The sequence below is a fragment of the Rhizophagus irregularis genome, chromosome 27, assembly GCF_026210795.1.
Source record: "Rhizophagus irregularis chromosome 27, complete sequence".
Lineage (NCBI taxonomy): Eukaryota > Fungi > Glomeromycota > Glomeromycetes > Glomerales > Glomeraceae > Rhizophagus > Rhizophagus irregularis.
In genome coordinates this window covers 2,855,822-2,871,030 of record NC_089455.1, presented here as the reverse complement: position 1 = coordinate 2,871,030, position 15,209 = coordinate 2,855,822, and the positions used below count along the sequence as shown (strand labels likewise).

At 28.3% G+C, this 15,209-nt stretch overlaps 4 protein-coding genes across 4 annotated transcripts; 2 read left to right on the top strand and 2 right to left on the bottom strand.

The window, feature by feature from the left end:
• Positions 1-580: 580 nt before the first annotated feature.
• Positions 581-2,164, top strand: OCT59_018501 (uncharacterized protein; the record flags this gene model as incomplete). The annotated part of the gene is made up of 5 exons (XM_066148814.1): positions 581-843; positions 931-1,188; positions 1,259-1,767; positions 1,849-1,972; positions 2,026-2,164. 5 exons carry the CDS (start codon positions 581-583, stop codon positions 2,162-2,164), a joined length of 1,293 nt encoding a protein of 430 aa, XP_066004707.1.
• A 1,260-nt stretch (positions 2,165-3,424) lies between these two features.
• Positions 3,425-5,066, bottom strand: OCT59_018500 (uncharacterized protein). The gene has a single exon (XM_025322118.2). The coding sequence runs from the start codon at positions 4,898-4,900 to the stop codon at positions 4,163-4,165; it is 738 nt and encodes a 245-aa protein (XP_025167082.2). The 5' UTR covers positions 4,901-5,066; the 3' UTR covers positions 3,425-4,162.
• Positions 5,067-11,422: 6,356 nt separating this feature from the next.
• Positions 11,423-12,062, bottom strand: OCT59_018499 (uncharacterized protein; the record flags this gene model as incomplete). The annotated part of the gene is made up of 2 exons (XM_066148813.1): positions 11,423-11,785; positions 11,994-12,062. The coding sequence occupies 2 exons, from the start codon at positions 12,060-12,062 to the stop codon at positions 11,423-11,425; spliced, it is 432 nt and encodes a 143-aa protein (XP_066004706.1).
• A 1,537-nt stretch (positions 12,063-13,599) lies between these two features.
• On the top strand, positions 13,600-14,746 carry OCT59_018498 (uncharacterized protein; the record flags this gene model as incomplete). The annotated part of the gene is made up of 2 exons (XM_025322119.2): positions 13,600-13,617; positions 13,703-14,746. The coding sequence occupies 2 exons, from the start codon at positions 13,600-13,602 to the stop codon at positions 14,567-14,569; spliced, it is 885 nt and encodes a 294-aa protein (XP_025167084.2). The 3' UTR covers positions 14,570-14,746.
• Positions 14,747-15,209: the final 463 nt, after the last annotated feature.

Here is a 15,209-nt window from a genome sequence, read left to right as displayed (position 1 = left end):
AAAATAAACTTTTATCGTTTCAATTAACCGAATATGACAGTATCGTTTCTAGAATTCTAGAAATTTTTCTTAGCACCCCACCCTTGACTACCAAGACACTAAAACAGATCAATTCAAATTTTCCAAATAAGTGTACATAATACATAATGCAGCGCGGCCAATCATTGACTAAATCAAAAAAGGAATTTTGCGACAACTTTCATTTTGACAATCATTTTGATAATCATTTGACAATTTTAATCATTTTGACAATAGTTAGTAGTTTGTAACTTAATTAATTATTTGATTTTTTATTTAAAAGGATCGTTTCCTTGGGATCAAAAAGCATCATCAAAAATCATCATTATTATTATTCTTTGAGATCAAAATCAATCTTTTTTTTTAACTGACCGATCAACAATGAAGTTATCATCCATCATCACCACTATTTATACACGCACTGCTTCAACTATTTATAGTTTTATCAGCATTCGGAGCAGGTTATCAAACAATTACCGTCTTTGCTATTCTTTATTATCCTCTTTCCGTATATTATGTAAGAAATTGTAAACGATGGTGGTGGATATTTTTATTTTATATGATGAATAGTATAGGCTTTTTGTTGGCGTATTTGGAATCATTTAATTTGGGAGCTAAAATGGCAAAAGTTTATGCAGGGGTAATTTATGGTATGGGATTACTGATAGGTTTTGCATTGCTTATACCGTATATTTTTGATAGAATTGCTCAATATAGACTTTCAAGTGATGGATGGGCTAGAGTTATGGTATTTCCTTGTATTTGGACCGGAATGTCGACAATTTTGTTATTTGCAAATCCATTGGGAGATATTGTAGATTACGCGTAAGTAATATAATGGTAATGATTTTAATACAAAAATTAATATTTACTGTCTTTAATTAAATTAATTTTACGTCTTGGTATTTGTAGGTTCACTTTCTTAAATTACGATGAGATTATGCAATTTACATCATTTGCAGGATTAGGAGGAATAAATTTTATGTTGGCATGGTGGGGTACGGTAGGATGTGGTTTTGAATTTCGATGCGATATTAAATCAAGCACTATTGACAATCGATCGTCAACTGAAGATAATAACTCAGATATCATATTAAAAATGCCACCTACTCACCCTACAAGAAAGCTCTCAACCCTACCAACATTTGTTAATTCATTTAGCATTTATTTGTTTGTTCTATTTTTAGTGCTCAGTTATGGTAGTATTAGATTAAGTACTAATTATGTACCATTTTATCAGCAAAAAATTGAAGTACTTTCCCCAAGAATTAATAAATGTCGGTTGTGTTTTAAGACAAGAAAACATACTTGAAGTCAATTACTATGTCGAATTAACGCGAGAATTAGCAGCTTCAGCAGGAAATAAAATTATTCTTTGGTCAGAAGGGTTATCCGATATTAGTTCTGCAGAAAATCTCACCTTATTATATAATTCGATTCAAAATATCTTGACAAGCTATGGTGCAATTATTGGATTTACTTACATTGATTACACCACTCAAAATTCATATAATAAACAAGTAGTGTTTGATAACAAAGGAGCTATGGTTGTAAATTATAATAAAACTCATCTAGTCCCAGTCTTGGAAAATGATTTTGTTAAAGGTGACAATAAATTACAAACTTTTCAGAGTGAAGTATTTGGAAATATTGGTGCTGCTATTTGTTATGATTTTAATTTTCCTATATTAATCGGTCAAGCTTCTTCAAAAAATGTTAATTTAATGTTGGATTCTGGTAATACTTGGGGTAAGTAGTCTCAATTCAATCTTGAAATTTGTTAAATCAAATTGAAATCTCCTAATTTAAATTCTCCTTTTTGGTATATAGGCATAGTTGCAGTACCAAAAGCACGTATAAACATAATAGAAAATGGATTTGCAACATTTCGTTGTTGTTCGTACGGAATTTCAGGAGTATGGAATCAATTCGGACAACCGTTACTTATGCTCCTGTAAATACACCTAAAACTTCATTTCAGGTTCCTATTTCGATGTTAAAGTATAGAGTTAAAACTGTTTATTCGGTGTTTGGTGAAACTCTTGGATGGATTTGTGTTGGTAGTATTGGCGTCATTACTATTTTATTGGTGGTAATGGAAATAGGCGGTCAGAAATTGAGAGATAAAATTAACAATTGGACATAGAACTTATGACGGAACAAAATTTTCCTCCTAAAGCAATGCTTTATGACTTTACTATTTATAACAATTTATTTGTATTTATTATATATATATTTATTAAATAAATCCATTTTAATATATTAATGGAACATTGCCAAAGACTTTTATTAAATAAAATTATCTATAACTACTATCTGTTCGATCTTATTGGTTTTTTTTTTGCGCGATGAAAATCCAATCAGCAGAATCTGGTTTAAATCCGATATACAGTATATGCATCAAAAAGTAACGTATTTTCTTGACTTATAATCCGCAGATGAATGTGTACTTTTTCAAGAATGAATTTAGGAACGGGATGTTCTTGTGCGTTAAAAGAGCTCTGAATATGTATATTCCGTGAAGAGGTTTTGTTTCAAAACCGTTGAGCCTATACCTATAAGTTCAGTTATTGTGGTCTTCAACAGTTGACTTTCCAAACTCTGTTATCGGGAACTCGGTTTTTTAGACTTTTTCTTATTCTTATGCGGGTATTCACATATCTAAAAGATTGTATATAAAGATGGGGAATTTAATATTTATTGCACTGTATGCGACTCCTTAATATTTATCAGTGATATACTGAGGAATGTGGCAATTGATCACCTGAAGAAATGCATTAATAAAAGAATACGAAAAAGGAAGAAGAGTTATCGAAGGCAACTCTTCATTAAATATAATGTTTCGATCAAAGGTACTTTTACCACTAATGAGATACTATCAAGATCGGTTTAAAAATTTCTATGCAACAGCGCTTGGAAAAATTGCAAGAAGAGGTCTAATCATTATGGTACCCCTAGCGAGAAGAAGGCTATTCATAAAGGTTATTATTTCATTAATGGAAAAATAATAGAATTTTAATAATGTGGCTGATCGATTTCACGATTTGGCAGAAAAGAAGAATAGTCAGTTATCATTGTGGTTGTTTAATGTAACATTTAAGGTTATAGACTTAAAAATCCTTCAGGATGGGTTGATATGACAAAATGGGTACAGAATCCTGATTATCTTAATAGTACTATCCGAGAGACTCCCATAGTATGTTACGTATTCATGTATCTTATAATGCATGTCCGATTCTCTTAAAGTATGTATGATGTAATAAATAATAAACCGTAAATCTATTACTGTTTGTGCGACAAAATATTATCGGGTAACTTTTCACGTGAAACATATAGTGTGCATAATGATCGACAAGTAGATGTTAAAGTTCCTATTTCATTATCTGGTATGTGGTAATGTAGAGGAATCGATGGTATTTTCCGTATTCTCCTTCTCAAACTGATAGTTAAGTTGGGATTATTCCTCTCACCTAGGTAATATTTCTAAGTAAGATGCGCCTCTCGAAGAGATGATTTAGCTTTATGGGTGTTCCTATGCTTTTTAAGTTTCTGCAGGATCATTTCTCGTACTTCAATAATTTTAATTTTGCTTCGGCAATTATTAATAGGACAGGATTTTAGAAAAATTCAATGATGTAGTCAAATATATAACATGTGGTCACATTCTGAGACTGATTGGTTTCTAATAATAGGTTTGTTGCAAAGATAATACGATTCGTCTGGTATTAGCAGAAAATGATTACATATCCACAATTAAAATCCAACCTGATCAACTAAAAGATTAGCGATATTAATGATAATTTAGAGACAGGGATGTATGGTACAATTGGAAAAAGCAATCAGGAATATTCAAATATTTGATGATGGGGTCAATTAACATTTCTTCAAGAGATAACTTTAGTTAAGATGTACCAAACTAGAGATTATTGTGGTATATAGTTTCTTTATTATTGTATTAAATAGTTTATTTTTATAATATATTTATAATAAATACTTTATTTTTTAATCGTATGCATACATTTGGAAATTTACATTATACTATTAAACAATTTCAATAAAATATGTGTATAATTTTGACTCGATTTTCATAATTTTTTAAAAATAAATAAATGAAAAGAAATCATCTTAAATTCACAATTCGCACTTAGTTTATAACTTGATAACCGACATTAGCATTTCGTCTATTCTCACGATATCGGTAATAAATATGAAACAGAATAGCGCTAATAATAATACCCAGTACAAATCCAATTGATCCAGTAATTATGGGAAATCCTGGTTGATTTTCCAATAAATCCAATAAATGAATATCCACACGAGTAAAAGTCATATCAAAATAGTAGACATTATCTAGACCAACGCCTACAATGAAGTCGATAGGCTCATCTGCTTTTACAGAAATCCCTTTATCGGTTGTTTTGAACGATTTTGAATCTTCTGGACCGGCTAGGCCTGTTTCCCAAAGCGTTATTAGGTTATTATATATTATGTAAACTCCTGTATGTGATGCACTTGTATCAATATGTGTAAACGTTGCGTCTATGACATAATTTCCAGCCTTCGGTGCAGTGAATCTTATGACAGAGAATCTACCATCGTCGCTTGGATGCGTGGCTATACCGTTAGCAGGAAACATTACGGAGCCCATGAGAATATTCGTTGGCTTTGTGTTATAATAAACACCCAGCCCGTGAGTATACCATACGTTATCACTCCCAAACCAGGCGACAATTTCACTACAGCATTTTGGTTCCGGATCTAAGTGTGTAAATAAACTGAACATACCGGTTACGTGATAGCCGGCGGGCTTTGAGCCGTAAGACCATACTGAAGAAGGATTATGTATAAGAGAAAAGTCAGAATTTAATGACCACTTTGGCATTTTTTCAAATGATTGTAAATTTGAAGTTTTTTTTTTATATGTATATATCACAGATCAGTTCATCCGTTAACAAGTGATCGGCATCTTGCATTAGTAAAAAAGATGTAAAATGATTTTTTTTGCATAATAAAAAAATTTTAATAAATAATTTAAATAATAAAATCTTAAAAATAATCTTAAATAACTGTCCAATAATATATAAAATATATAATATTAGCATATAAATTGCATAATAGTAAAAGTATTCTCACTTGTATTACATAGAAATAAAAGTTTATTCAAAATCATCTGGGTTACAAAGATTTTGCTTATTAATGATTGGCATTTTGGAAAAATGAGAGATTTTTATTATTTGTAAAATTAATTGCTAATTTTGTGTAATACAAGTGAAAATATTTTACTAATATACAGTTTTATATTTTTTTTACATTTGTTATTAAAATTGAAATTTGCAATATACAGAAATTTATATATATATATATTTTTTTTAATCGCGGCACATTATTAAATTTATTAAAATAATTAAAGTAATACATAATAAAATTACTAAACTACTTAATTAAACTAATATTATTAATTTATAAACTGCTCATCATATTATTAAAATACCTCACGCGTGCACTGTTGAATGATCTATTATGCTTTACAGGTAAACATATGTAAAATATGAAAATATGTTTTCTTAGCCAAGGGCCCTGTAGTCAATGCAAGGGTGATTATGGGACCTACTATACTGCAACTATATTTTCCATATTTGTGAAGAACCTTTTGTTAGAAGTAAATGGATATAGTTTCTGCAGCATGTCATAAATTCAAGAAATTTATATTTGATAATTATATAATTTAAAACTTTATAGGATTAAATAAATAAATGGAAGACCAACTTATAAGTTATATAAACTATTAATAATAAGGTAATGATATATATTAGCTAATATTAGTTTTATAAGAAGTTTTACTTTTCACTTCAGAGAATCTTTTATAAACTATTAAGATTAATGTAAATATAAAAATCATAAAATAAATGTATTTTGATTTGTTCTACAAGTTTTATTTAGTGAAAAAAGTTGATTTTTAAATACTGTTTTTGATTTTACATATGAATAAATAATCTTTTTTGATCATATTTAAAAATGAATAACAAAAATGAAAAAAGTCGAATAAGTTAAAAATAGCTAAAATACATATATTATTATATATATTGTATTTTGCAGTATATAAACACTTTTTTTTGCATTTAATACTAGTTAAGATTCTTATGATTTTGGCTAAAATAACTATAATTCTGGTTAAAGATACTTATTTTTGGATGTTTATAGTAAAATATGGTAATTTAAAAATTTATATATTGGCAAAAAATTTTATTTATAAAAATAAATTTTTAAAAGTTATATGATTGAACCTAACTTTAAACATCTCTTTAATTATTATATATATAATACTAATTAATAAAAATATTTAATTTTGTATCATAAAGTCCACCTGAACTTATAAAAAAAAAGAAAGAATAGTTAACAAACCATTCATAATAATAATTAATAAATAAAAAATAAAAATAAAGATTTGTACCAAATCTTTTTTTTCTTATTTTCTATAATTTCAAATTTTAGCTCATTCTTTCTATTTCTTATATATCCACTATTTCTTATTTCATTATTTTATTATTTTGGTACTTTATATAGTAAATTATATATAAACTGAATAAATTATGGTATCCAAAAATAATTTGGACAGCATATATAAAATTAAATTATTTTTAACCAAATAAATTATCAAATAATATATTTGCTTTTTTTCATAATTATTATCTTCAAGATTTTTCTAAATTAAACTTTCAAAATTTATTTGTTTTTAACATTTTTTGGCTTTAATTAGTAATCCATGTACCAATCGGACCACCCCTTAAATCTGCATTTCCAATATAGGAATATCCACCAATTTTTAATCGAATAGATTGAAATTTTTAATGAAAAAACTTTGACATTTGCTTTATTTTATTAAAGTATCAAAAATAGCTCTTAAAAAAGTCAAACTTTCACCAATAAACTTTAAATTTCTTCAATTCGTAATTTGCGTAACCATCGACACAAAACCGAAAAATTTTTTCACTTAATAATTTGAAAATAAATACTTTAAATATGTTCAGAACTTATATTTTAAGATAAAATTACCATTTTTAAATTCCTAAAGATTGATTTATAAAAGTTTCATATAAGCATTAAAAATGGGAAAATGGATTATTGTTAGTTAACCTTAAAGTAGGAAATATTTTTACATTTATTATATCATTTTTTTTTAAATATTCTATTAATATATGTCCAAAGTATATATGTGTGAATTTTGAGACTTCTTGCTAGTACTTTTATTAGAAAAAAAAATGATAAATAATTTTTACTAAAATTTCGCTAATTGATGATATTTAAAAGCAATTCGCAAAATTTTGAGTTTTGAAATACTTAAATTTATATTTTTACAAAATAGATTTAATCTCTAAGTTTTTTTTAAAAAAAAATTTAATTGGTTTGGCTAAAAATTGACCGACTTTACTTTTTTTGGAAGTGGAGATTTGATTTTGCCGATCACTAGGTCCGATTCATTCGTGGATCGGCAATTAAGCTTTATCAAATTTGAAAAATTACAACCAATTTTAGTAAGTGTCATACTTGATAATTTTAATTTTAATTGCTATAGTAGGTTACTTGTCATATTTAAATAAGTTTTAAGATTCCATTTATTAAAGAGATCTTCTACTTATTATTATTAGTAAACAACAATATGCCAAATTCTATTTTTTACAAATTCAAATAGTTTGAAAAGCTAGTTTAAAAGTTTTTACTCTTGGATAAATTGGTAAAATATATAATTAAATGCTGAATTCTTAAATAATGCAACTGATAGATCAAAGTCACTATATTTATAAATTTTATATAACATAATTCTCACAATGAAGGTATTAATAGCAAAGGCATTCCTAAAACAATATATGCAAAGCTTTGTATAAACTCTTGTTCATATTTTTCACCTAGATGATAAAAATGCAATTAACAATTTAACCATTTTTGGTAAAGTTTTAACACTTTTTAAGCAGCACACTCAATATCCTAAATTAGTTTATTTATTTAGTAATTATTTAACAAATTAACAGGTTAAACACTTAAAACAGGATAAACAAACTTTAAAGAAGAACAATTATTCAGATTTACAGGAAGATCAAATTGCAGTACTTGATGATATTTCAATTGAGTTGGATTCAGTGCAGTCTGAAAATTCATTAAATGAAAATCACATTATATCAAAGTGTTATAGAGTGGGAAAAAAAGCTCAAGATCAGATGAGTTTACTAATTAGTAATAACTGGTGGTATAGCTGGGCATATAAGAAAACAAAAAATATTATTAACAATGTTATAATAGATCTAATAACAACATAATTAATTTTACTCTGAATTTAAATTCATTAATTTTGAAAGGAAAAAAAAAAAAAACCTCAAATCTTGTAGTTCAAATTAATTGGTATAGTATCAACTATCATTTTTCTTTTATTATCTATATTTTGATGATTGCATCCTGCTGGGTGGATATAGCTCATGATAATTTGTTTGTATGGTATATAAACTTAATATCAATAAAGCATATATAAATCATTAAAAAAAAAAAAATTATTTAACAAATTAGTATTTTCTAATAGTTCAGTTTTGAAAAAAGAGTAGATATCTTTATTAGCAATATTTCAAAGTTTTATTATTATATATAATACAATATCAGATATTTAATATACATTATTGATCAGAAAGAAGATTTATTGATTTAAAATTTTGAACTATTTGTAATTCAGAATTATATTCTATAAAAAACTTAGTTATTAAATAATAAAAGACATTTTTAAAATAAACTAGTAATTTAATTTAAATTGTAGTCTACTTAAACAACAAGATTTGCTAGAAATATGACTAAAAAACTTTACGGATGAGAACTGAGAATTGAGAAATTACTAGCTGAAGCCAATCCTGAAATAATTTCCACTTTTTAATATATACTTTTGGTGTTTTTTTTAGAATTTAAGATAAGATAAAAACTATTCTGTAAATTATTTATGAATATTCTTTTATTCTAAATATTATTTAGCACATATTAATTTATAAAGTCATTTTAATCAAATAGACTATTAATATTTTGTAATATTTTGTTAATTTATATCCAAATTGTTTATCATAAAGTCTGCAAATATAATCTGATTGAATTTGTCTTTATCTGTTTTATTATAATCATTATAAATTTTTCAAATTAAATGTAAAAAATTTGCTGCAAATTTTTTTTATGAAAATTTACTAATATTAAATAATTTATCAAAAGCAACTTCTTCAAAATTATTTATTATAATATATGTAACATAAAGTTTACAAAAAATTCAGAATAAGTTAGTACCATTCAACTTATTAAATATAAAATTGCATCTCAGTTTTTCCATTTATATAATTTGTATTATTAGAGATATATACAAAACATTGTTATGGATTTACTTTAAAATGATCAAAAATATTATATATTGCTTAAGCAACTGATTTTTCTATACAAGTTAGTAAATCTTTCAGTTCTAATACTTGAAAATTTGGTTTATTATTTTTTGAGTTTTAGAATATAATATATAGTGAAATATCTTATACTCATCTCATGTTAATCTATTATTTATCTAACATTATTCTAAAAGTAAAAAATTTTAAAAGATTATTTTGATCAAAAATCTAATTAATATGAATTTCACTAATTTCTTTGTTTTCTCGAATAATAGATTTATATACTGTAAAATTGAACTTTTTCCAGTTAAAAAACCTAAGATTATTTATACATCTTAATAGTATTTTAAAATGACATTTTACAAATTTGTAATACTTGTATAATTGATGTTTATTTTTTATAGTAATTGCTTGTATACTTTTAAACTTTAAGATTTAGTTGATAAAGATTTATTTTTATGCTGCAACATGTACTTTTAATATACATTGACATTGTTTACATTTGTATTGTAACATTATTTCTATTATTTTTTGACTTTGTGATTTTTTTTAAAATTGGAATGTTCTAATCACATTATTTGCTTTTAAAATTCTTAATTATTTTGAATTAATAAGCCTGAATCTTGACCTACTTTATAAAGAGAAAAATTTACAAAAAAGGTAAAGTAAATTACTCTTATTTGGTCCTTTTAAATATTGCATAATATCAAATAAATGAACTGCAGGTCATCTGATAAATCTTTAATTATTTTAGTTAATTTTTGACAATATGTATTGGTTGCCACCTTTTTGTTATTAGTTTCCACTTTATCATCATTAATATCCTTCTTATTGTTATTTGGTTGTGATATTTTGATAAATTAGATTAATATTACTAATTGTCTTTTTTTGCTGTTATATATTTATGGAAACTTGGTTTGCTTTATATGATTGAATTTTTCTTTTGGAAATCTTTGGCATTTTGAATATTATAATAGTATCATGTTACAATTGACACATTTTAAAATGTTTCACCATATGATGAAAATATAGGTTTACCTTCAAATTTTTATGATAAGTCTATAAATGGTTTAAGAACAAAGTTACATTCAAATATTTCTCTTTATCATATAAAACTTTAGAGATTTGGTGCTTTATTGGTTCAAATTTTCTTTTAAGCAAATATATAAAATCATTTTTAAAACCTTTGTAAAAAAAAACATAATTACTTTGAAATGGTTCTTAAGAACAGTTTTCAACCAAAAGAAAGTTGAAAAATGTACACAATATTTGCAAGAAACTTTTAGTCTTGAGTTTTATTTCATAATAAATTATTATAAAAAAGTTTAATAAATTTTATAGTTTTGCATAGTATAAAATCTGATTATAGTAAAATAATCAATGTTGCTGCATAGTTTTGATTAATTAGGCAACGTCTCACCCTAATTTGACATGTTACGCTGTATTTTTTGAAATCTGGCTAATTACATACTCAATTTTATCCCAGCTTAATTTCGCTAAGCTCGAAACAGAATAAGATCTTACTCGTTGAATCTTATCAGAACTTATACGACGAAACAGATCATAAATTTTTCGCGCCTGCTCTATTTTCTTTCAGAGCGTAGTTTTCTTATTATTCTTTCTAAGCTGATCCCTAACTTCATCGTTAACCTGTCTCTGAGCCTCGTGCTCTTCCATAGTCTTTTTGTGATGATCAAGGCGTCATGATAATGCTTCATTAAAGAAGTAATATGCGCGTATAACTTCCTGATTTGAGACTTCATGTTTATCTTCGGCATTGACGATTTTGACGTATAAAGTTAAAAAAGTCCTGGCGTTGTCTTCACTCCCTTCCTGTTGTGACCTCTTAAAGAGGTTTTCCTTTTCTCTAACCTCCGAAACTTTAGGCGAGCCAACACACAGCTCCTGTATAAGTTTTTTTCAACACAGGAGAGTCTTCATTCTTTGCCTGCTTAGCTTTCTTGTTAGAGGGAGGATTCGTAGCTTAGTTAGAGCGCTTCTTACTATTACTATCTGGCTGGACAAGTGGTACCTGGTTCCTTTGTCCTTTTAGGGTGCTCTATAGAAGCTGGGTCCACATCTACTTCATCCACATCCATGGTTGATTGCAATGATGTTACGGAGCCGGCTGGAGGCGCGGCATCTTGCGCTTGCGTGGCAAGGTTGTCTGACGGGACAATTGTTTTGATGAAGCAATACTTTTTCATTACACCCCTGTGAAACACATGAGCACAAGATAACACAGAAAGGATGTCTTTATCACATTGCGGACATTTCTCAAGTTCAGTAAATTCGATGTCCTTAACGATATCGTCTCCTAATTTCTTTAGGATGCTGTAAGCGAGGTTTCGAATGCTAATCAGAGACGGAAGCTATACGAAAAAAAGACTGTTAATATAGCACTTTGAAATCCGCAGGTGCCCTAGATCTCCGTCAGAAATTACGTACTGCATTTCGCGGATAAACAGTTTTTTCTTAGATGGTCATCGTAAGAGAACGGAGTAAATTTCCATATTTTTCTGCAAAAGTTTTTCCGAGTATTATACTGCGCATTTCAGGTGATGGTTTCACATGACTGACCGAGGAATGTCTTCCAACATTCAAACGATAAATCTGTTCTCCATAATGATTACCACACCCATCGACCATCTTATATTTTCGCTTCATTATATAGGGGAACAGGGCGGACATCCTCATATTATCACATTTTTGCAGATCATTTTGCCGATCATTTGTTAATTATCTATTCGATATTATCACTATTATGGGTTTTTTTGCAAATTCTGTTATACATAAAACTAAAATAATTTGAATTGATCATCTTGAGGGTCAAAATGGTCAAAATTAGCCAAAATTACATCATATAATTAGAAAAATTAAAAGTAATTTGATGATACTGCAGCAGCCAGTGATCAGAATTTAATGTTTTATGGCTTGTTGAATTCGTCAAATCAAGACGAACATTTTGATTATAAGTTCATAAATATTTACACAAAATTGATTGAGAAATGATATTTTAAAAACTTCTATTTATTATATAAATTATAACAATATGATTGCCAGTATAATTTCGGCCATAACTTTTGTGTTACCTAAAATTTTACTGTGTTACTTTGGCCATTAATTCTAAAGCTGTTAATCTATAACCCATAAAAGTTTCAAGTTTCGCCTGAACTTCTGTGGCTTCGCCCGAAGCCTTAAAGTCTGATATCACCAAATTACTATATGATCGGCAAATGATCGGCAAGGTGATATAAGGATGTCCACCCTGTTATATAGGGGGCAAGAACAGGGCGGACATCCTCATATTATCACATTATTGCCGATCATTTTGCCGATCATCTATTTTAATATTATCACATAAAAAATACCATTTTTTTGCAAATTTAACTATATAAATTTTATTTGTTATCAAAATTCATCCAAAGTCCGAAAATTAATGTTTTCAAATCCAAAAATTAACTAAAACCCAAAAATGGGCTGAATTTTAATAATAATTAGAAAATTAAATTATTTTAATGATATTGTGACAACCAGTGATTAAAATTTAATTTTTGTTAGTTTTTTAGATTCATCTCGTCAAGACAAACATTTTGATAGTAATTTCATAAAATTTTTACACTAAATTGATTGAGAAATTGCATTTTGAAAATTTCTATTTATTATATAGATTATAACAAATATAATTGCAAGTATAAATTTAGCCATAACTTCTTGATTACCTAAAATTAGGAATGATTACTTCGGCCATTGATTTTAAATCAGTTAAACTATGACCCATAAAAGTTTCAAGTTTCGGCCAAACTTCTGTGACTTCGGCCGAAGCTTTAAAGTCTGATATCACCCAATTTACTATAAGATCGGCAAATGATCGGCAAGGTGATATAAGGATGTCCGCCCTGTTGGGGGCAAGGTACTGAGAAATTTATCCTTACTGGACTGTGTCTCAAGGATAGATAGGAAACCGATCACAAGTGAAATAGGGAGTTAAGTATGTCTGAGGTACAATTGCTACATCTGATAATTTTCTAGAAAAATTTTCCGGATTATCAACCTGTGTTACCAAATGGATCAAGTACGACCGAAAAATTGCGTAATTCTTTTAATATATTAAACTTCGCATACTGATACACTGATGCTGATGATTCAATGAATCACTAACTTCTATTATTACGCTATTATATCAATGATTGAAATGATTGAGGTATTTGAAGTCCATATTTTTTTGTTCTTCCTCAAGAAATTCCAAAAATGTATACTTTTCAACTGCTACAAATTCTTTTTACCAGTTTTCAACAACACCACGAAATTCAGAACTCAAATTGTCCCAAGGACTTCTTGAATCAGCAAAGAAGCGTTTACTTGGACAAAACCCTCCTGAAAAAGGAGTGGTTCTTGTCAAAAATGTCTCTTTTGAAAGTTACGTGAAGTTTTGCGAAGCTGAAAATAATCTTCCTATTAAAACACGCTTAATTAATGGAAATGTTGTAGCCTACGAGTCAGCTCTATCATCTCATGGAACGGCAGCAGGTGAGGTCTTTGGACTGATGCGTGTATGGAGCGACCAAATGACCGGTACAAATAAAGAAGATCTTATTGTGGCTCCAAATAGCTACTTTACCGCCGACTTCTCTATTCGACCAAGAAATCTCCCTCCACCTCGAGCTGGTCTGTCGTGTAATTCAGATGGGCTTCCATATCCAAATATGGTAATTGAAGTAGGTTATCGTGAGTCGCCCCGAAGCTTACATGGACTGGCGCCATTTTACCTGTCTCCGCGTACAACAATCATGATTTATCTAGCTATAAAGATATATCCTGTTCGCACTCACTATCCCGGTCGTAAGCCGATGGTCGCAATGCTATATCAAAGGTCAGGTCAAACTCCTAACATCCCGACTAGAATGATTTCATTTGGGAATGCACCACTTGATAACAGAGTAGTAAATTACTTTCTTGGTATTGGCGTTAATGTCACTGGTGTTGGGATACTTGGTGCACCCCCTTGTAATACCCCTAACATTCCAACATATCAGTTACAAATCCCTGCAGCTGAGATCTTTAATCGTACTCCATTTATCCTCCCTACTATTAATTTCGATTTGATTTGTGGGAAATCCAAGACAGAGTACTTAGACCTTAGGATAAATAAGTAAACGGGAAAATATTTCTCCAACAACTATGCAACAAAAGTAATGTGCATTATTCAAGAAATTACTTATCCAGAAGTTATATTCAAAGAATTCGTTTAATATAACCTCATTATTTCTCAAAATTCTGAATTGTATTAAATTTTAAGAATAAATAAAAATAGAGCTATTTTTGCATTAAAAATTTCTTCAGATCTTAATGTTAAGATGTCGATCAGGTTATAAGTTATTGATCAAACCTTTTGGATGCTAGACAAACGAACTCCTTAATTTTTTGGATCCTTTTAGGAATAACGATTTCCGGTTTTTCGTCGTACCATACTTCAAGAAGGGAAATTCCATTATCTTCATTATCTTGACATATGCATCGTTTTTGCCGATCACGATTAACGATATCTTCGAGTTTTTTAACATCCTTATACCAGCTAGTGCTGTCGATGCTGAGCCCCTTGCACCTCCAATGCAATTCGATATTTTTGGAGAAGGTATCAAGCCCTAATCCATTCAAGAAAGGAGGGTGGTAAGTTTCTCATTAAGAATTTCCTTAGCTATTTTGATGCACCTAGTCTGGAACTTGTGATTTTCCTTAAGCTCATCGATATCATGCCTTAATTTTGCTATCTCAGCTTTAAGCTCAATATTCACA